This window comes from Primulina huaijiensis, chromosome 14 (assembly GCF_012295235.1).
Source record: "Primulina huaijiensis isolate GDHJ02 chromosome 14, ASM1229523v2, whole genome shotgun sequence".
Lineage (NCBI taxonomy): Eukaryota > Viridiplantae > Streptophyta > Magnoliopsida > Lamiales > Gesneriaceae > Primulina > Primulina huaijiensis.
Window position 1 is genome coordinate 13763965 of NC_133319.1, and position 22824 is coordinate 13786788.

Sequence of the window (22824 nt, forward strand, 5' to 3'; positions counted from 1 at the left end):
TTCTTTTGATTTGTCTAACACTGTCTTTCTGTATGTTTATAATCAATTTTTTTATATATATTTATGTTTGTTCTTATATGGTAGTTTTCCTTTTCAACGTAGTTCTTTGGATTGAAATCATTCGATGCGAATTAATGGTGGTTTATGAATGCAGTCTCTTGAACTTGAATGCTTGATAATTGATCAACTCTTGCAACAAATTTTCAATCTAACAAATGAAATTAAAATTATTGTCACGTTTTTTTTTAATATTGTTTATACTAATTATAAATATATGTGAAATAACTGGAAGTTTGAAGTCAAAATAAACTAAATATGAAGATTTTTTTTATATGTATAATACATTTTTATTTCCGAGCATTGGGTTTAGTTATGATATTATATACAATCATTGTTGGGTATGGAATATATTATTTGGTTTGGGAAAACACGGGTGAACAAAAATGGCTACGAAAAATTAGATGAGGCAAGATTTTGACTTAGTTTTCCTTAAAACGATATTGCTCCACTCTGGTGCTTACTGTTGTTGGAAATTTGTTTTCCGATTTGAATAATATCTTTACAAATTTTAAAGTCACACAAACCTTGCAATGTTTAGAATGCTATCAAGATGATATACAAACTTTTCAATTTCGAATTCTAAGCGTTAAACTTAAAATCTAAGTTATAGAGTTTATATATTGGATTTAAGCGTTATTGTTTAAAAAATTCAAAACTAGAATACAACCCTCGAATTTAATTTTAAAGTTTCTAAATTTAGCGTATAAGCTTTGACAATACAAACTCAGGAGTTTAATCTTGCAAATTTAGATTTTAAGCGCTAAGACTTAATTATTCGCATGTAGAACTAAATTAGAGATAAAGAAAAAGAAGAAGAATTGATGTACAATGCAAATGAAGATAGTCTTATTTATAATGTATGAAAAGTCTCGAAACAAAAGACATGTATCTCTATTATAATCCTTACGATTCAATCTTTTCAGTCGTTAAAGTTCGAATTAATATTTGTGAACACTCAATTAATTTCACATTCACCATAATTGGTGATCGAGAAATAATCGTTAGTTATACAGCTCGTTTGAATTATTTTATTAATTCTAAATTGATACGAAACTCATTTTTTTTAAAATTCCCTACATAAATGAAAATTAATGCATGCGATTATGCTGATTCGAAAAATAATGTTCTAGCGAAATATTATTTCATCGAGATAGGTTTTTTTTGGCTTTGAACCTTCTTTAACGTGATATAATCGGATTTACTTGGCAATTAGCGAGCATGATTTCTTGAATTATTCACCATTTTTTGTAAAACAAGACAATTATATTCATATAATAAAATTTCTAACATTTCATTAGGTTCTCACTGTTGTGTCCATTTCGACCATGAACACTATTTGATTCTGTGAGTACTTTCCATCTTTGAAGCGGCCACACTTTTCACTTACATTAGTAATCTTTTAGAAGAGTATCTCACATGCTCTAACATACATATTAGTATGTATTAGGAATCATTAAAGGTAAATACTTGGCCTCATACCCTTTCTGTGGACAAAACCTCTTATTATAGGAATAGGTAGGAGATTTCCCTATGGTATTACTAACAATCTTGTGATTCAGTTGTCCTTTTGAGCTTAGATCTTAGGATATGTAGTCAACTAGGTTTGGTTTTCACTACAAGATTTAATTTTGGGGTTTCAATCCCATTCCCCTTGATATAAAATTGATTTGATCACTCGGTATACCTTTTGTAAGTCGTTCCACGAGATTCTCCTTTGATTTTATATAATTAATGGAGATAATGTCATTAGAGATCAATTGTCGTATGGTATTATGTCTACAATTAATGAGTCGAGACTTACCATTATACATAATACTTTGTGCCCTTTCAATTGCTTATTGACTATCGCAATGAATTATTATTGAGGACACTGGATTATTCCAACAATAGATTTCTTCTAAGAAACTTCGAATTCACTCGGCTTCTTCTCCAACTTTCTTCAAAGCTATAAATTCAAATTCCATTGTGGATAGAAGAATACAATTTTTCTTAGAAAACTTCCATGATATAGCACCACAACAATTGTAAATATATAACCACTTGTAGATTTTGAATCACTTGTGTCAAATATCCAAGTTGTGCCATTATAACCTTCTAGGAGCACATGATATCTCGTATAGTGCAATCCATAGTTTACGTTGTATCTTAAATATCCAAGTACCTTTATTAATGTTTTACAATCTTCATTACTAGGATTACTTATAAATTGACTAGTTTGTTGATAACATAAGCAATATCCAGACGGGTGCAGTTTATGAGCTACAATAATCTGCCTACGATCTTCGAATATTCGAATTGGGATATAGGCTCACATTTATTTTTGGAGATATTTGGATCTATGGGTCTTTTTAATTAAGGGAATATAATTCGCATTATATTTTTCCAATATCTTTTGAACATAGTGAGATTGCGACAAAACACATTCTCCCGATATCTTAGTAACTTTGATTCCCAAAATTGCATCTACTTCTCCGATATATTTCATGAGACGTCCACTACTCATTTTTATTTAAAATATACTAGAAGTTTTTTTTTCTTCCAAAGCCTTGGCCGAACACTATACATATATGTATAAATTTTTAAAATATTTTTATATCATTTAAAAATAAACCAACCAACTATTATTTGAAAACTAAAAAGAAAGTAATTCAAAGCATAAAGTCGTAAAACGTCAACCAACCTAAACTAACATTATTTCAAAAATAACCTTAACTCTAATATCCTCTCAAAACCTTTCAAAAGCATCATAAGTCATTTAATCTTTAAAGTAAACATAAATCATAAAATTATTTTATTTGCGGAAAACTAGAGTCAATCTTCGAGTTGTGTGCACTTCAGTCCAGCTAGATCAACCATCAAGACCTCTATTAACATCAATATCATGATCACCTGCATTGATCACATCTAATGAGTCTATTGACTCAGCAAACCTTAATCATGATAACAAGTAATACATATACAATCACATGCAATAGTGAAAATACTTTTAATAAAATAGCTTTTCATGAATATGCTTAACCTTAAACATTATCCTTTCAACGTATCATATTATATTTCTTTTCATCATATCATATCATATTTCCTTTCATCATATACGTATATGTGTCCCTTTCATTGAATTCAGATCCTTAATAGTGACTTTCGTATCAGCTGTTAGTAGACGAATCCATCTACGTTTAAACATGGTACCAGGTGGCAGAGACATCATCGACACTCTCATCCGTCAACTGAGCCTTGGCCTTACATATCATCATATCATCATGTCATCGTGTCATCGTATTAGTCACAATCAATTCTCCTTCTTCAACTTTTAATATTTTCATCACTTGTAAAAATTGATGCACATATAAATCATTTTTCTTTTAAACTAAGCATGTAACATGTATTTTAGTATTAACATTTCATCATAAAATTCTATAAACATTTGAAATAAACATTTATTATAGCATTCAGAGCACTGCCAAGACGTCTAACATTTTTCAAGTGTAAATTGACAGTTTTTCTCCTGGAACTCTAACTTTCCCAATATATCCTTAGACCTTAAAACGATGACCCAAATCATTCCAAACTTAACATATCACCTTAAAATACAACCATAAATATTTTTTAGAAGTAAACTTAAGCTCCTCGACCAGTTTCCCAATCCGTATTTAAATTTAGACGTACATCCCGGTCTTGACTCGTATTGATTTGAAACTTACCCAAACTTTGCCAAACTTGAACCAAATCTTAATAACACCTAATAAACCATATTCAACCCAAACCAAGCCAATCAAGATCAATGAACAAGCCTAGGACACCTATTGAAATGCTGCCCTTATTTTTCGAAAAACCCTAGTGTGTATTGCCATGCAACCCTAGGCCCTAACCAGTAACCAGCCTATACAGCCCTTAGCTAACCTTCCTAGGACCATGACCAAGCCCTAGGAACCCTACTGGACCGAGCCTAAAGGATCTAGAAGCCCCAGCCCCTCAACTCGATCGCATGGCATGCGCACGGCTCCCCCAAGCCTCAGGCGATCGCCCTTGCTCCTCGAACCAATTCTTGTGCAGCCACCCTAGGACCATCATCCAGCCCTCTTAAGTCTCCTTGGCATGCCCTAACAGCTGCTGGAGGCCGTGGCCCTCAAGGACTCCTACCCGAAAACCCTAGCCACAAGGACTCTTATTTTCATGCACCCTTTAACCCCTCACGTACAGCCCTTGTGCAGCCTGTCCAGCCCTTGTGCAGCCTCACTTAAGCCTCATAAACCCTCTGGAAATCATCCCTTTTCGGGTCCCTACCATGGCAGCCCCTTTGTGCATCATTAGGAAGAGTTTTGAATCACAAAAACATGAGTTGTATGCATGTATGCCAATAAAAACGAAAATAAAACTTGTGCATCATATTTTCATGCAAGGTTAATCAAATATACATAATATGGTGTGAAAGATGTTTGAAAGAAAGTTAAGACGTGCTTTTGCATATTTCATGCACGAAAAAAAACTTGCGATGCGAGGGACGTTGGCAAAGAGACGGGGTAAGAAGCTTGCTGAATTTTCTTCAAACCTTGCATAAATTTCCTTCCAATTCGTTTGGTGCGTGTTGCTGATGGGGAAGAAGAGTCCTAGTATTATTTTAGGTGAAGGGGGCGTGAGTTGTGTGGGGTTTTGGGGAGGGTTTTTTGTTGGAGCTTTTCAAGTTCGCAATCTTAATTTTGATGTTAACCAAACTTGTTAATTTGTGCTACTAATAATCTACCTTAGTGTGCAGAAGTTAGGATCAATCACGAGCTGTTTACATCGCAAACTGAAGACCTAACTGATCGCACAAACTGAATCAGTCTAACTGTTACGTCAATTGAGCAGTCCAGCTGATTGTCCAGTTGATAGGTGGTTCAGCAGGGGAACCTCAGAAGCCTGGCCAGCCGAAAGAGTGTTCAACTGATGAAGAAACCCAGCTAATCAATTCAACTGAACGAGAGTGAAATCAGTTCAACTGACGAGTCGACTGATTTCACCAGCCCAACTGAAGATCGGTTCAACTGACCAGTCTGAAGCATCAGTCAGAATCTTTCAGTTATAGATGAAGACAAACTCTTTCAATGGATTTCAGCTGTGCGTGAAGGTACAAAGTCATTTTCCAGTCAAAAGACATTAATGGACGTTGCATCAGAGCATTAAAGACAACGTTTCAGAAAGGCAGTCGAAACACAAAGTCCAAGAAACTAATTCAAGATGCAACATATACAATAAATGAGTATCACTGTACGATCACTTTTTCCTGCTTATATAAAGAGAAGATCAGTGAAGACTCAACAATAACAATAATAACAACAAGAAGAACACAAATCAAACACAAAATAAGAGAGAAAAGAAAGGGCACGCCTATTGAAAATCAGCTTTCATAAGCAATCAGCCCAGAGGGACACTTCAACGTGTTATCAGCTTAGTATAAAAGCCTATATTCCTCAGTGTGTGAGAACATCCCTGTTCAGTTCTCACACACACAAACACTCTCAACCACCCAAATACCGTCTTGCACAAAGACGTTAAACTTGTGTATGTAGTCTTTGACATATAGACGTTAAAGAAGTGTTGGCTGGAAGGTGTTGTCTTTAGTCGTAGCTAGGAGTTCAGTTTAGGCAGTAGTGTAAGTCCTAGCTGAGTGGGTTTGTACAAAGTGTTGTACAAATCAAATTCTTCTAGTGGATCCTACCTGTAATGGTAGAAGAGGTGACGTAGGAGCAGTTGAAATCTCCGAACATCCATAAACATATCTTGTGTATTTAACTTACTAACTGCTGTTTTAAAATTGTTTTGATCAGCTAGAGTATTCGTCAGTTCAGTTGTCACCATAACTGAACTGAAGAATGCAAAAACTAATCTAGTCTTTCTCAGTTATTCAGTATACATAAGTTAAAATATTTTCTAATAACAGTCTTCTTCACGAAGGATTACTTCGAGTTTCTTCCGCTTGATTTTAAACCAATCTCGATTTAATTCATCGGTGTTAATATTCTTAGAACACGAGCTATTGCAGCTCATTGGAGAATATAGTGTTCGAAATGCCTTCGAAGGCACTAGCACACTCGATCTTTCTTTTTATTTTAATTAAAACACTAGGTACAAGTTTAGGCCCATTAACCTAGTATATTAGGCCCATTAGTTAATATTTAAATATTTTGTTTAGGAAAGTTTGTGAAAATATTAGTCGAGTTCTCGAAAAGTTCATATTTTCGTCGAAAATTGAATACCGTTTAAAAATACGACTCTGCGTGTAAAAACATCTCAAAACACATTATTTTTGAAAATACCATTTAAAATACACCACACATTAAATAATTAAAAATAATTATTTAACAAAAACATTTTGCCTTATATGGTCACCGGTCTCCGTTCCTCGATCGCGTCTCGAATAACCTTTTAAAACACAGTTTTATGCATTCATGTAGAAATGTATATTTTAAATATGTAAACATGCATACCATATTTAATTCATGTAATTAAAACCATTTCATTTGTCATTTTTCATTTTCCCTATATTCGCATGTAGTTAGGTTACGTTATCGTATTTTTGGACCTTACAATTCCTCCCTCTCTTAAATGAATTTTCGTCTTCGAAATTAAAAGTTACCAAATAAATCCGGGTAGCGACTCCTCATGTCCCTCTCAGTTTCCAAATAGCTTCTTCCTCCGAGTGATTTAGCCACTTGACTTTGACCATTGGCATAAGTTTGTTTCAGAGTCTTCTTTCTTTTCTACCTAGGATTTGTGTAGGTCTTTCCTCGTATGACATATTTGGAGTCAACTGTAGCGGCTCATAATTTAGTACATGTGAAGAGTTCGACATGTACTTTCGTAGCATCGAGATGTGGAACACATTATGTACTCCGGCTAGCATCGGTGGCAACGCCACCCTATAGGCTAATGTTCCAATCCTCTCTAAAATCTCAAACGGCCCTATGAATACGTGGTCACCCACTGCAAACTCCAAATCTCTTCGACGCTTATCGGCATAGCTTTTCTGTCGGCTTTGTGCAGTCTTCATCCTATCTCGTATCTTGGCTACTAGCTCCGCTGTTTTCTTGATCACGTCCGGACTAAATTCCCCCCTTTCACCAACCTCGTCCCAATGTATAGGTGAACTACACTTCCTTCCATATAGTGCCTTGTAAGGAGCCATTACATCTTCGTGCTTCCAGGATGGATGGAGTACGACGTGTCGTGAACTTTCTTCATAATAACCTATCGCAGTGAATCACCACTAGGAACCCATAGTCGATCTCGTTATCGAACTATGCCATCCTCCTCAGAATATAGCTTCCGACCCTTAGCTTCATCTCTCAGTCTCCATTTTTGTAATTGCTCGTTAGAAGACTATCCCTCTCGGATTCTATCCCACAAAGTCGACTGTACTGTCATAGTGGCAAGATTAGGGGCCTCACCCCTAGCATATACTGCAAGCTTAAATATCTGTATCTCGGACTGTAATGGTCTCTCAAGTGATAATTGAGTAATAACTGTTGTCTTCATACTCAGTGTGTCCGCAACTACATTAGCTTTACTCGGGTGTTCAACTATTTATGGGTGAAGAAGTATTTCAAACTCTTATGATCCGTGAAAATCTTGCACTTCTCCCCATACAAATAATGTCTCCAAATCTTGAATGCATATACCACTATGGCGAGCTCAAGATCATGTCTGGGTAATTTTTCTCATGTACTTTCAACTGTCACGATCCATATGCTATCACTCGGTCTTCTTGCATCAGAACTGTGCCTAACCCAAGTTTCGAAGCGTCGTATAAAGATCATACTCTCCTTGCCCCGATGGCATCGATAATATTGGCGCTGAAATCAAAGCTTGCTTCAACTTGTCAGAAATTTTTTGGCATTCGGATCCCCATATAAACTTTTCATTCTTCTTTGTCAAGACGGTCCAAGGTACCGCAATAGAAGAGAATCCTTGTATGAACTTTCGGTAATAGTCAGCTAGTCTCAAGAAACTACGGATCTCGGTTACGCTCTTAGATACGGGCCATTCTTTCACTGCATTGACTTTACTCGGATCAACCTCAACTCCATCTCTAGAAATAACATGTCCTAAGAACGCCATTCTCTCAAACAAAAACTCGTACTTGCTTAACTTAGCGTATAATTTCCCATCTTGTTGTATTTGTAGTGCTGTTCTAAAATTCTGACTATGCTCCTCTTTACTCCTCGAATAGATCAAAATATCATCGATGAAGACTATAACAAATTGATCCAGATACGGCTTTAATACGTGATTCATGAGATCCATGAAGATCGCTGGGGCATTGGTCAACCCAAATGGCATGACCATAAACTCATAATGCCCATATCGAGTCCTATACGTTGTCTTATGAACATCCGAATCCTTAACATTTAACTGATGGTAACCAGAACGAAGATTTATTTTTAAGAATATCGATGCTCTTTGTAATTAATCAAATAAATCTTCGATTCTCGGTAAGGGATACTTATTTTTAATGGTGACCCTATTCAGGTCTCGATAATAGATGCAAAGTCTCATACTATCGTCTTTTTTCTTCACAAATAATACCAGCGCGTCCCACGGAGAACAACAAAGGCGAATAAAACCCTTGTCCAGCAATTCTTGAATTTGATCCTTTAGCTCTTTCATCTCGGCGGGTGATAGACAATAGGGTGCCTTAGAAATTGGTACAGTGCCCAGCATCAACTCAATAGAAAATTCCACCTCACGGTCTGGTAGAATGCAAGAAACGTCCTCAGGAAAGACGCTAGGAAAGTCTCTAACGACCTCAACATCTTCTAGATTCTGACTGTCGGGAATGGGTGATGACGTAACACATGCTAGAAAATCTTGGCAGCCTCGCTTCATAAGTTTCCTCGTACAAATGCAGGAGATGATGTGCGGCATTTGCTTGTTTCTCGCTGCCTCAAAGATAAAAGATTTCCCGCTGGGTGGTCGAATAGACACTGACCTCTGTCGAAAATCTATCGAAGCTCTATTCAATGATAGTCAATCGATGCCAAGTATGATGTCGAATTCAGGCATTGGAGTACGATAAGATCTGCTCGAACCATATCTTTTTGCAAACGAAGCTCCAGATTATTCACAATTTGATCACCGGAAGGAATAGAAACTTTGAAGCCCAATCCCATATCCTCGGGTATAATATTTAGTCGCTTGACGAATGTCTCACAAATGTCTCGGATATGAATGAGTGTGTAGCTCCTGAATCCAGTAATGCGTAGGTAGCTACTCCTAGAATGAATATCCTTCCTGCGACGAATACACCGTCAAATCTATTCGTGTTAAAACTTAAGGAATTTCTATCACTATTTTTCCCATGATTCTTGAAAACTAAATGTTTTGACCCTAATAATTCTCGAAAAATTGCACTTTAACCATTTAAATTTTCGAAATTAGCATTTTCATCCCTAAAAGTTTCGCATTTTGCCAAATAGGCCCCAAAATTTTTCAAAAATTCGTATCCTACACCATTAATTTTGAATTTCATCAATTTGAGCCCTAATTACCCAAGATTTTCAAGACAGCCTCTGAAATTTCTAAACCTTGCAATTTAGTCCCTGAATGTTTTGAAAATTCCATATTTTACCCTAGGATTTTTGGTTATCTCAATTTCAGTTCCTGGACTCTTCAAAATTTGGTTTAGCGCCCCTTAAACTTTTGGTTATGTGCAATTAAGTCCCTTAGGTTCAAATTTTTGCAATTTTGGTCCGCATAGATTTTAGAAAATACAATGCATGCCCTAATTCTCGATTGTCTTCAATTTTTAATCCTTAAAATTCTTATTTGGATTTAATTATCTCTTTTGCATAGTTAAGCCTCATAATTCACGATCATTTTCTATGGTTTCTATTGTCATCTGTTAATTCCAACTATGGTAGAGCATGCAACCTATTTTCTTCTAGGTTCTTCTTGATCCCAAATCAATTCTCATAACCAATTTGACATTTCATGTAATAAAAGCAAAATAAAAATGCTAAATTATTAGGTTACCAGTGATCAAAGTCGTGTCTGGCTCATCCTCAACCTCCTCCGCGTGCATCATATAAGCTCTGTCAACAGTTGGTGCTTTCTTCTTTGGGCAGTCGACAGCTTTGGGTCCTTACTCCTTGCATATAAAGCTCTTGTATGTTCCCCACATACAATTGCCATAGTGTGGGCGATTGCATTTTCCTCAGCTTTTGGTTCTCCAGATTGTGGTAGCTTTTGCTGTCCCGGATTCTTCCACTGTCCTTGGGGCTTTTGTTGCCCTTGAGCTTTCGGAGGTCCTACAAATGGCTTCTTATTCGGCTGAGAACCCTGCTAGTGTTGCTGCCTCTTGCGCTGCATCTCAAAATCAATGTCCCTCAAGGCTTGCTCAGCTTGAAATGCACAGGTGGTAGTAGCCGCATAATTCGTCGGTCGCATCAGCATCACATCAATGTGTATAGTAGATCGTAAGCCATCCAGAAAGTGCCTAAGTTTCTCAGCAACATCCCTAGCAATAAGGGGCACAAAGTGACAGCTCCAATCAAACTTCCTAACAAACTCGGCCACAGTCATGTCTCCCTGATGGAGCGTCATAAATTCTCTCTTCAAGTGTCCTCGGACGTCGGCAGTGAAGTATTTCTCATAGAATATTTCCTTGAATCGTAGCCAAATCAATCCCATGCTCCACCCCTTCCCACCAAAGGGAAGCATTATCTCTAAGCATATATGTGGCACACCTAACACGGTCTACATCCCCCATATTCAGATAGCGAAAGTTATCCTCGAGATCAAATCCAACCCTCAGCAGCAAATGGGTCGGTAGTGCCAGAAAACTCCTTCGGACCGAGCCTCCGAAACTGATCATACATATCAATCTATGGTCTCGGGGCCTGCTGAGCCTGTTGCTCGAAGAAACGTGTCATGCCCTCTAGAACACGAGTAGCAGCATCCCCATTAAGAGGTGGGGGTGCATTCTCTTGACGATGCTCCTCATTCATTATTACCACATTGCATATCGGTACTTGGTGCTCGTCTAGGAGGTATTATATCTAAATGTTTTCCAAATTTTAAATGTAACCAACATGCATCTAAATCTAAGGTTTCTAATCATGCAACATATAAATTTCATTTATCGTTCGTCTTAAACATGAATATCATTAAATTTCAATAAGCATGCAACTTAAATATATGAATCATGCGATCATGCAGGTGCTATCAATAAAATCATATAAAACATTTAAACTTACAAATTTGAGGCTTGACGACTGAGCTTTACGGACTAGCGACGACACAACCCTTTGTAGGAACGTTGATCTGATACCAACTGAGACATCCATACTCATTTTTCTTTAAAATATACTAGAAATTTTTTTTCTTCCAAAGCCTCGGCCGAACACTATACGTATATATATAAATTTTTAAAATACTTTTGCACCATTTAAAAATAAACTAACCAACTATTATTTGAAAAATCAAAAGAAACTAATTAAAAGCATAAAGTCATAAAACATCAACTAACCTAAAATAACATTGTTTCAAAAATAACATTAACTCTAGCATCCTATCAAAACCTCTCAAAAGCATCATCAGTCATATAATCTTTAAAGTAAACATAAATTATAAACTTATTTAATTTGCGGAAAACTAGCGACAGTTCTCGGGTTGTGTGCACCTTCAATCTAACTAGATCAACCATCAAGACCTCCATTAACATCAATCTCATGCTCATCTTCATAAATCACACTTAGTGAGTCTATTGACTCAGCAAACTTTAATCATGATAACAAGTAATACATATACAATCACATGCAACAGTGAAAGTACATTTAACAAAATAGCTTTTCATGAATATGCATAACCTTAAACATTTTTCTTTAAACATATCATATAATATTTTCTCTCATCATATCATATAATATTTTCTTTCATCATATACGTATACGTGTCCCTTTCATTGAATTCAGATCCTTAATTGTGACTTTCGTATCAGCTGTTAGTTGATGGATCCATCTATGTATAACCGTGGTACCAAGCGGCGGGGACATCAACAACACTCTCACCCGTCAATTGAGCCTTGGCATTACATATCATCATATCATCATGTCATCGTATTAGTCACAATCAATTCTCCTCCTTCAACTTTTAATATTTTCATCACTTATAAAAATTGATGCACATATAAATCATTTTTCTTTTAAACTAAGCATGTAACATGTATTTTAGCATTAACGTTTCATCATAAAATTCCATAAACATTTGAAATAAACATTTTAACATTTATTACATCATTCAGGGCACTGCCAGGACGTCTAACATTTTTCAGGTGTAAAATGACCCTGGAATTCTAACTTCCCCAATATATCCTTATACCTTAAAACAACGAACCAAATTATTTCAAACTTAACATATCACCTTAAAATATACCCATAAATATTTCTTAGACGTTAACTTAAGCTCCTCGACCAGTTTATCAATTCGTATTTAAACTTAGACTTACATCTTGGTTTTGACTCGTATTGATTCGAAACTTACCCAAACTTGAACCAAAGCTTAATAACACCTAACTAAACCATATTCAACCCAAACCAAGCCAATCAAGACCCATGAACAAGCCTAGGACACCTACTGAATTGTAGCCCTATTTTTCGAAAAACCCTAGTGTGTATTGCCATGCAATCCTCAGCCCTAACCAGTAACCAGCCTATCCATCCCTTAGCTAACCTTCCTAAGGCCATGACCAAGCCCTAGGTAACCTACTGGACCGAGCCTAAAGGACCTAAAAGCCCCAGCCCCTCAACCCGATCACATGGCATGCGCACGGCTCCCCCAAGCCTCAAGCGATCACCCTTGCTCCACGAACGAACCCTTGTGCAGCCACCCTAGGACCATCATGCAGCCTTCTTAAGTCTCCTCAGCATGCCCTAACAGCTGCTGGTGGACGTGGCCCTCAAGGACTCCTACCTAAAATCCTAGCCACAAGGACTCTTATTTCCGTGCACCCTTTAACCCCTCACGTCCAGCCCTTGTGCAACCTCACTTAAGCCTCATAAACCCTCTAAAAATCATCCCTTTTTGTGTCCCTACCATGGCAGTCTTTTTGTGCATCATTAAGAAGAGTTTTGAATCACAAAAAAATGAGTTGTATGCATGTATGCCCATAAAAACGAAAATAAGACTTGTGCATCATATTTTCATGCAAGGTTAATCAAATATACATAATATAGTGTGAAAGATGTTTGAAAGAATGTTAAGGCATGCTTTCGCGTATTTCATGCACGAAAAACAACTTATGATGCGATGGACGTTGGCGGAGAGACGGGGCAAGAAGCTTGCTGAATTTTCTTCAAACCTTGCATAAATTTGCTTCCAATTTGTGTGGTGTGTGTTGCTGATAGAGAAGAAGAGTTCTAGTATTATGTTAGGTGAAGGGGCCTGAGTTGTGTGGGGTTTTGGAGAGGGTTTTTGGCTTTTTATTTTAATTAAAACACTGTTTGTAAGTCTAGGCCCATTAACCTAGTATATTAAGCCCATTAGTTAATATTTAAAATATTTTGTTTATGAAAGTTTGTGAAAATACTAGCCGAATTCTCGAAAAGTTCATATTTTCGTCGAAAATTAAATACCGTTTAAAAATACGACTCGGTGTGTAAAAACATCTCAAAACACTCTATTTTCGAAAATACCATTTAAAATACACCACACATTAAACAATTAAAAATAATTATTAATAAAAATATTTTCCCCTATATGGTCCCCGATCTCCGTTCCTCGATCGCATCTCGAATAACTTTTTAAAACACAGTTTTATGCATTCATGTAGAAAGGTACATTTTAAATATGTAAACATGCACACCATATTTAATTCATGCAATTAAAATCATTTAATTAATCATTTTCAATTTTCCTTAGATTCGCATGCAGTTAGGTTACGTTATCGTAATTTTGGACCTTACATTTCATATCAAAATTTTTCATCAGCATCTTCTTAGTGGCTTTGATGATTTCAATATTGCTACCACAATTAACATATCATCAACATACAAGCATACTATTACATATGCTTCAAGTGTATCTTTGATGTAAATAACTTTATCGAATTCGTTAATTTTGAAGTCATTTGACAACATAGTTTTGTTAAATTTCTCATATCATTGTTTTGGCGCTTTTTTAAGCCCATATAATGAGTTAACAAGTCAACACTTTTTTCTCTTTTCCACGAACCACGCGTCCTTCGGGTTGTTCCATATATATTTCTTCCTCAAGTTTCCCATTGAGGAATGTCGTTTTCACATCCATTTGATGTATTTTTAGATCATGAAATGCTGCAATTGCTATCAATATTCAAATGTACGTAATTCTTGTCACTAGAGAGTATGTATCAAAATAATCAATAACTTCCATTTGTCTATATCATTTGGCTACTAAACTAGCCTTATATTTTTAATAAATATATCGGCCTTGTATTTCTTTTTAAGAATCCACTCGCATCCTAATGGTTTATTTCCCGAAAAGAGATCAATGAATTCCCATTTATGATTTTTGCATAATAAATTATGTCTCTTATTCATTATCTCTTTCCAAAAAAGGCTTCAGAACTTTACAGTGTTTTACTGACTGTTCTTGGTCCAATATATAATTTAGAAAATCAGGGTCAAAGGTCTTTGCAGCTTTGGCCCTCTTATTATGTCATGGTTCTTATAGTTCTTCTTGATCTTTAACGCTTATAATTTTATAAGTTTTTTTTCGAGAACTTATTTCTTTTTATGACAAATATAGGCTCAGATTCATAAACCATAAGCTCTTTTCGTTTAGTTGAGGCTGATGAGAACTTAAATTCAAGTCCTGAGCGAGTGGACTGGATGGGAACTTTGATTACAACTCCTTTAGGACGAGGAGCTAGGAGAGCAACTGGAAAAAGGATTACTCTTGATGGTGCTGGGATAGTTGAAACTTTGGATTTGGAAGCCAATGGTTTGTCAGAAACCTTCACATCAATTTCCTTGGCAAAGATAACACCTTGATTTCCCTATACTTGAGAAACAGGGACAACTGCGATTGGTTTAGATACCATTGGACTTGAAACTGGCTTGATTATGGAAGTCCTAGGCTTCTTGGTAATATGAGGACACGAATATTCTGAGTCAATGGATTGAAGCCCCGGTTTCTTCTTAGGCTTTGGTGCATGAGCCTTGCTGCTCTTAGAGACTTTATTTGCAGTTTCTAACTCTTCGCACAAATCCTTCTTGACTTTCAGCAGGGATGAAGGAGTTACATTTAGATCATGTCCCTTAGTCCTTAGAGCAATAACATTCTGGGCGTTCAGGGTTTTGAACTTGTGGAGGGTCACTGGTTCAATTAAAGGAATATCATCATATTCAAATAGATGGCTGGGCAAAATCGCAAAGCCCACTGACTGCCTTTTTGAAGATATCATTGCCTTTTGTATCTGAAAAAGAAAAGATGACCAGTTCACCTTGATTCTCCCAAGCAATAGCAACCATAAACTAGAAACTTTTCATTTGTGAAGGCATCAAAATATGCTACCTTAACCAAGATTGTCTTGGCAATAACATCAACTAACAGTTGATACTCAAGAATTTTCTCCTGGTGGCATCATGATCTTTCCATCGGGTGTGATTGTTCTTTTTCCATAGAAGTTCTTCAACTTTGGCACATAGATATCCGAGAAGTACTGAGAAAAATTCAGAGCCCAGATGACAACCAATTTGAATGCATCAACGATAGCTCATTCTTCCAGAGAATAGATGGATTCAAATTCCATAGCGTAGGCATTTGCGAGGTATAAAGGAGTAGTCATTTTTGCATATGAGAAACTTGAAGAAAATCAAGTGTTTGAAGCATTTGAAAATCGATCGCAGAAAATACGAAAGGTTGCAGGGGATTCGAAATATCGATGAAATGGAATTTGAAAGGATAAATTATATACATGCACAACCGAGTTGGACAGTCGGGACACTTGTTACGTTGTTACCTAAAATCTTTTGAAATTAAAAAATCCGTATGTTGTACGAACCAATCATTGAAGTAATAAATTAAATTTTAAAAGTATTTAAAAAATTCAAACTCAAATAAATGAGATTTAAAAAGAATTTAAATGGTTGGTTGTCTTCAAATGATTAATTAAGGAACAAATGAATCTGGTTAGTATTACTATACGATGAGATCAGTTAGTCTAGGAGTACTGATGGATAAGTAAGACCTAAGTCTAACTGATAGTATGTCTCATCAGTAAGGCTTACTGAATCAGTTCTGCCTAAAAATGTATTCAAAGACAAATCAATAAGGCCTAAAATATTTCTAAAATACGAAAACTTAGCATTGAAAAGTGGTTTGGTGAAAATGTCAACTACATGTTGTTCAATTGAGACATATTACAATCGAATGTTCTTCTTCACGAATATTCTTCTTCAACACATGATCTCAGATAAAATGATGATGAATGTCAATATATTTGGTTGGAGAGTGCAAGACTGGATTATGAGTTATTGTGATTTCATTTATGTTGTCGTAAAACATAGGTGATTCTGTTGCATCAATGCCGTAGTCTTTGAGTTTTTGATTTGTCGACAATTGAGCACAACAGCTCCCTGTAGTTAGGTAATCAGCTTCGGCAGTTTAGGTTGCAATTGATGCATGTTTCTTTCTTAACAAAATATCAATCGGTCTCCAAGGAACTAACAAATCTCACTCATACTCTTTATGTCCAATTTGCATCCTCGACTGATATTCCCCCTTTTATCTGTGTCAAGCTTAAATGATGAACTCATTGGGGTTGCAGCAGAGCATGTCTCCATTCCAAACCTTTTCTGCATCTCTTTAGGGTAGATTCCAGAGTCTAGCTGTTAAACTTGCAAGCACATAAATAATGTCATTTCTTTCATCATGTTCATTTTAAACTTATCCTACATGAGCTCTGCAAATGAGCTCTGCAAACTTCTCACATAATTATGTGCTATTCGATCCGAAATTAATATCATCAACGTAAATATGGACTAAGATTATATGATTATTCTTAACAAATGTAAATAGTGACTTATCCACAAATCCAATTGTAAAATCACGATCAAGTAAAATATGTCATAGAGTGTCATATCAGGCTAGTGTTGCTTGTTCTAATTCATACAAAGCTTTATTTAATATAAACACACAATCTGTTAAAGCATGATTAACAAAACCTGGAGGTTGTTCCCCACATACTTCTTCTTGCAATAATCCATTCAAAAATGTACTATTGTCATCCGTCTGAAACATTTGAAGTTTTTATAAGATGCATAAGCAAGAAAAATCTAATTGACTCTAGCCTTGCTACTGGTGCAAAGGTCTCATCAAAATATATGTTTTTTTCTGTATGAAACTTTGTGCAACTAATCTTACTTTATTCGTTCTTCATTCAATTTATTTCTATAAACACATCGGGTTGCTATGACTAACTGATGAGAGGTCTAGGTGCTAAATACCACACCTGATTTCTATCAAACTGATTTAGTTCATCGCGCACTGCTTCTATCCAACGGCTATTTAAAAGAGATTCATATATCCTTTTATGTTCTAATTGAGAAATAAAAGAAGCATGTAATAATTCAATAATCATTTTTTGTCTAGCTCTGAGAGGTTCTGAAGGGTTACCGATCATCAGTGAGGATGGGTGAGTCTTACTCTATTTGTAATTTGGTCCAAGTGTCCAAGTGTATTTCCATCAGCATTGTTTGGAGTAGGATCATTTGGGTTTTTTTCAGTATAGTTCTCATTAGCTTGCTCTTCAATAGTTTGAGTCTCATCCATTTGGTTCTCGTTAGCTTGGATATCATCAGTCTGGTTTAAGTCAGCTTGATTCAGATTATTTTGGTGTTCATGTTCTTCATTTCATTGTCTAACTAACTGATATGAGATCTCTGGTTCAGATGAGTGATGAATCATGTTGTTTACATAGATTTCATCCTTGTTGTCATATGGCAAATACATAACTTTCATCTGATTGCTCAGATCCGCTAGGTTATTTTGGTCATTAATCTGTTTGGTTTCGTCAAAAACAAAATAAATTGTCCTTTCAACATTTAATAAATTCTTATTATATATATGATAAGCCTTGTTGAGTGCTAAGTAAACAAGAAATATACCAACATTAAATTTGGCATAAAATGAATAGAGATGAATTTTTCCATTATTATGAATGTATCATTTACAACCAAATACATGAAACACATATTGTCCTCATCAGTGAAATCTCTCTTGTAATGATTGTGTTTGCTTGGACTCTGAAAATTGCTCTAGTTCTTCTAGAAACTTGCCAAATTTCTTCTCAATTAATGACATCGCAACATTGCTTAAATGCTCGGCTGACTTCTCTTTTGAGACATATTGACCGCTCAATGTAGAAGCCAGAGCCTGCGTCAGTTTGGTTGATGATTCTCCATCAGTTCTTTTTTCAAGTTCGAATTCATATGCCTTAAGATCTGCAAACAAATCATGAAGTTCAAGCTTGTTAAGTTCTTTAGATTCATGCATATCCATAGTTTTGATGTCCCATTCTCTTGGGAGTTCCCTCATCACTTTCAATTATATCTCACGATTGTTATACTCTTTGTCGAGAGCAGCTAGTTCAATGATAATGTTGCTCACTTTTTCCTCGAAGTCCAACACGGACTCACCAGCCTTCATTTTGATACTGTCAAATTTTTGTATAGCAACATATAGTTTGTTTTCTTTTGTTTGATTGTTGTTTTAGGACAACTAGATCAGTTTTTCACAGATATCTTTGGCAGTGGAGAACATCTTGATCTTGCTTAAAGTATTTTTGTCTAGTGTTTTGTACAAGATTTCCTTGGAAACAACATCCACATTGGCCTTTTTCATGTCTTCAAGGGTCCACTCCACTCTTGGTTTTTCAATTATCTAGCACCGTCAGAAATGTCAATGGCAATGGTCTTTCATGATCTTCATTGGTCCGTCTGTGATGACGTACAATATATCATCTTTTTTTGCAGCTAAATGAACATGCATCCTTATTTTTCTCTCGTAAAAATCCTCTTCGGAAAACATGGAAATCTTACTAAAGGTGGCTACTTTGAGTTTTTTCTTCAGAGACAAGAATTAACCAGCTTTTATATCACTTGTTAAGATTGGAGATTGATTTAGAGATGGGTGCATACATAATCTCAGCAAATTCTCAAAGTATTTTTGTTGGGTTAGCTACACTGAAATTTAATTATTGCCAGTTGGGTATCAATAAGCCAGAAGTTTGAGACTCCACGGAAAGAGACTCACTGATAGGGGTTGAACACAAAATGGCTTGAGTGTATGACACTTGGGCTATCAAGTATGAAGCTAAACTAGAGTAAATGAAAAGAAAATAACACAAATTTGTTTCAAGATGTTCGGAAACTTGAACACTCCTATGTCATCCCTTCTTCTCTTGCGGAAGGATTGCACTAAAGACTTTGAAAATTACACCACCTTGAAATTGCCTACTTAAGCAGGTCTTACCACACTGCCTAACTAAAACTCTTAGTATTTCACACAAACTTAATAAAATTAGTAAGATTTATTACTCTTTATTACAAAGATTGCTCAAAAGAAATTCTAAGCACAAATTGATCTTTGATGATCAGATTATAAAATATCAGTGTGTGCTTGTTATGATCAGTTGGACTCTCGAAAAATTCTTTGAACTTGAAGAACTTTTCTTAGACAGATAGAAATATTGAAGCGAGAAGGAGAGTTCTTAAGCATGCCCGACTGATCTATTTTTAAGCATCGCCTGCAATGACCGTCTTTTTGAATCTGGAAATCCGTTACAAATACAAACTTCGTTGTGACATGTCATCGTCAACTCTGACAGATAGTACATTTCGGGTAGTGCGCATGAACTTTGACATTCAACAGACTAAAAAAGCTATTACGCGAGATCTTATCCAATTATCAGCTGGGCTCTGCTATTCAAGAATGATCAGCAGATATTCTGAAATGTCCACTACTTGTTTTTCTTAAAAAGTAATAAAAAAAATTTTCTTTTTTAACATTTTTCCTTTCATCATATACATTTTCTTTTTCATCATATACATATATGTTTCCCTTTTTTTGAATTCAGATTTTCATCTGTGACTTTCTTATTAGCTGAAGGTCGATGGATCCATCTACGTGTAACCACAGTACTGGGCGACATGGACATCAGCGACACTCTCACCCGTCAACCGAGCCTTGGCCTTACATATCATCGTATCATCGTATTAGTCACAATCAATTCACCTCCTTCAACTTTTCATATTTCTATCACTTATAAAAATTCATGCACATATAAATCATTTTTTTTAAATCAAGCATGCAACATGTCTTTTAGCATTACATTTCATCATAAAATTTCATAAATATTTTAACATATTTTACAGCATTCAGGGCACTGCCAGGACGTTTACTATTTTTCAGGTGTAAAATAATCGTTTTACCCATAGACGTAAAATTTCTCGATTTTTTACTTTTTCATACTTTCGTTTACTTAGACCATCCCAAATAATTATTTAAGCTTAAATTAAATTTCTTATATTTTTATTTCGCTTAAATTCATGGCTTTCGATTTAAATTTCAAAATTATAAATTCGTAGAGCGTTTTAAATCCGAATTAGTTCAAACTTCATTATTAAGTTTTCAAATTTTAAACATAGACTTTTTATTGCCTAAAATACCTTTGTGAGCCATGAGCCACCCCCGTGCTCCCACGGTTCAAGCCTTAAGCTTTTAGACAAAGAATTCGAACCCTAGCAAGCTACCCTCGAACCATCTTATGAAATCTTCGAGCCGAGCCTGAGCCACCCCAAGCCAGCCCTTGCTCAGCCCATCTAGGAACCCTCCTGGACCCCTTGGACTCGACCTAATCTGCTGCAGCCCATTGCATGACGAAACAGAAGCCGTGCGAGTTACCTTCCTAGACTAGGAGTCTTTTACCCGACTAGGACTCTACCACCCAAGCCCCCACCGAGCCCGAACCCTCTTAGGACCATGACTAACCTCCTTAGAGTCCCCTTGGCCCAGCCCCCATGGCCTATGCACAGAAACATGCAGGCACCATCTTCCTCACGTGGCCGCGGCTAGGAAGAGTCCTAGCCGTGCACCTCTTCTCCCCCAGCCCTTCCAGCTTCGCGTGGACCTTCTTGGCTCGAGGCCAGGACCCTCACGAGACCAGCCCTTCACCCTGAAAGAGGCCCGCGCAGCCTCCTTTCCTAACACCCCAAAGCCGAACCCTTGAACACCAACAATAAATAATTTTGTTCAGGCCTTGTTCCTATCGTGTGCAGCCGTGGTGTGAAAGATGTTTGAAAGAAAGTTAAGGTGTGCCTTGGCGTAATTTATGCACGAAAATTTGTTGGCGATGCGAAGAACGGCGACGTAGAACCTAGGCTGAATTCTTCTTCCAAAAACCGTGGCTTCACCTTTGAAATTTCGTGTGATGTGTGTGTTTTGGGGGAGGGGAGAGTCCTTGCAAATTGAGGGGAAGGGACGTGAGTTTTGGGGTTTAATGGGGAGGGTTTAGGCTTCTTTATTTGTTAATTATCATGGGTACAAGCCTAGGCCCATTAACATGGTACAATAGGCCCATTAGTACATATTTAAAATATTTCGTGTAGGAAAGTTCGTGAAAATATTAGCCAAGTTCTCGAAAAATTCATATTTTAGTTGAAAATCTAATACCGCTAAAAATTACAACTCGACGTATAAAATCACCTCAAAACTCCTTATTATTAAAAATATCATATGGCACAAAACATATTTTAAATAATTAAAAATAATTATTTAATAAAAATATTTTCCTTTTTAAGTCATCGGTCTCCGTTCCTCAATCGCATCTCGAATAACTTTTAAAATTACCGTTTTCATGCATTCGTGTAGAAAGTACATTTTATACATGCAACCATGCACATCATATTTAATTTAGGCAATATCATTAAAACTTATTTAATTAACCATTTTTCATTTTCCTTAAATTTGCATGCAGTTGGATTACGTCATCTTATTTTTGGACCTTACATGTTCGGGGAAACATATGAAAACATGAATAATCAATTTTCTTCTTGAATTTAGTTTGGTTAGGCTCTGTAATTATTCATTAGATCGAAAGTTTATTAATTAACCACAACATAAATGTTCTTACACATTTTATTTATTCTTTAGACATATCAATTTAATCATTATGATCCATATTATTTTTATCATATGTTTTCTTCTATTATAACAATTTCCGTACACGAAAAATATACTAATATCTAAAGTTAAATAAAAAGTTAGCATTATTTGTCCAATTTTCAATTCTATCATGTTAATTATACAGATGATATTTATTTGAGAAATCATAATAACACCTCTTGATATAGGGTTTTTTTGATTTTGAGTAAATTTGAATAATTTTGATTGTAATGTCTTTATATGTAGGGATGTAACCGAACCAAGCCGCTCGCGAGTATTCAGAGCTTGTCTCGGTAAAAAGTTCGTTCGATATCGTTCATTAATCTTATCAAGTCGAACTCGACCTCGACAATTTTATCGAACCGAGCTCGAGCTTAAGGATATTTGTCTCGTAAGCTTGGCTTATTTATTGTTCGCGAACATGTTCATTTATATGGCTCGCAAGCTCAAGCTCGAGTTCCGCTCGTTTATCTGCTGCATTCTTGGACTGTCTACATGTTCGTGAATATGCTCGTCTATATGGCTCGTGAAAACAAATCTTAGTATGATTTATGAATCATTTAAAATTAATTACTTGAAATT

The 22824-nt window shown here is 36.0% G+C and overlaps 1 protein-coding gene across 1 annotated transcript; it reads right to left on the reverse strand.

The window, feature by feature from the left end:
* Positions 1-7821: 7821 nt before the first annotated feature.
* LOC140957999 (uncharacterized mitochondrial protein AtMg00860-like) lies at positions 7822-8157 on the reverse strand. The gene has a single exon (XM_073415404.1). It carries the CDS (start codon positions 8155-8157, stop codon positions 7822-7824), a length of 336 nt encoding a protein of 111 aa, XP_073271505.1.
* Positions 8158-22824: the final 14667 nt, after the last annotated feature.

Coding starts and splice junctions, on each gene's coding strand:
- LOC140957999 (XM_073415404.1), bottom strand. CDS start 8,157: ATGGCGTTCTTAGGACATGTTATTTCTAGAGATGGAGTTGAGGTTGAT.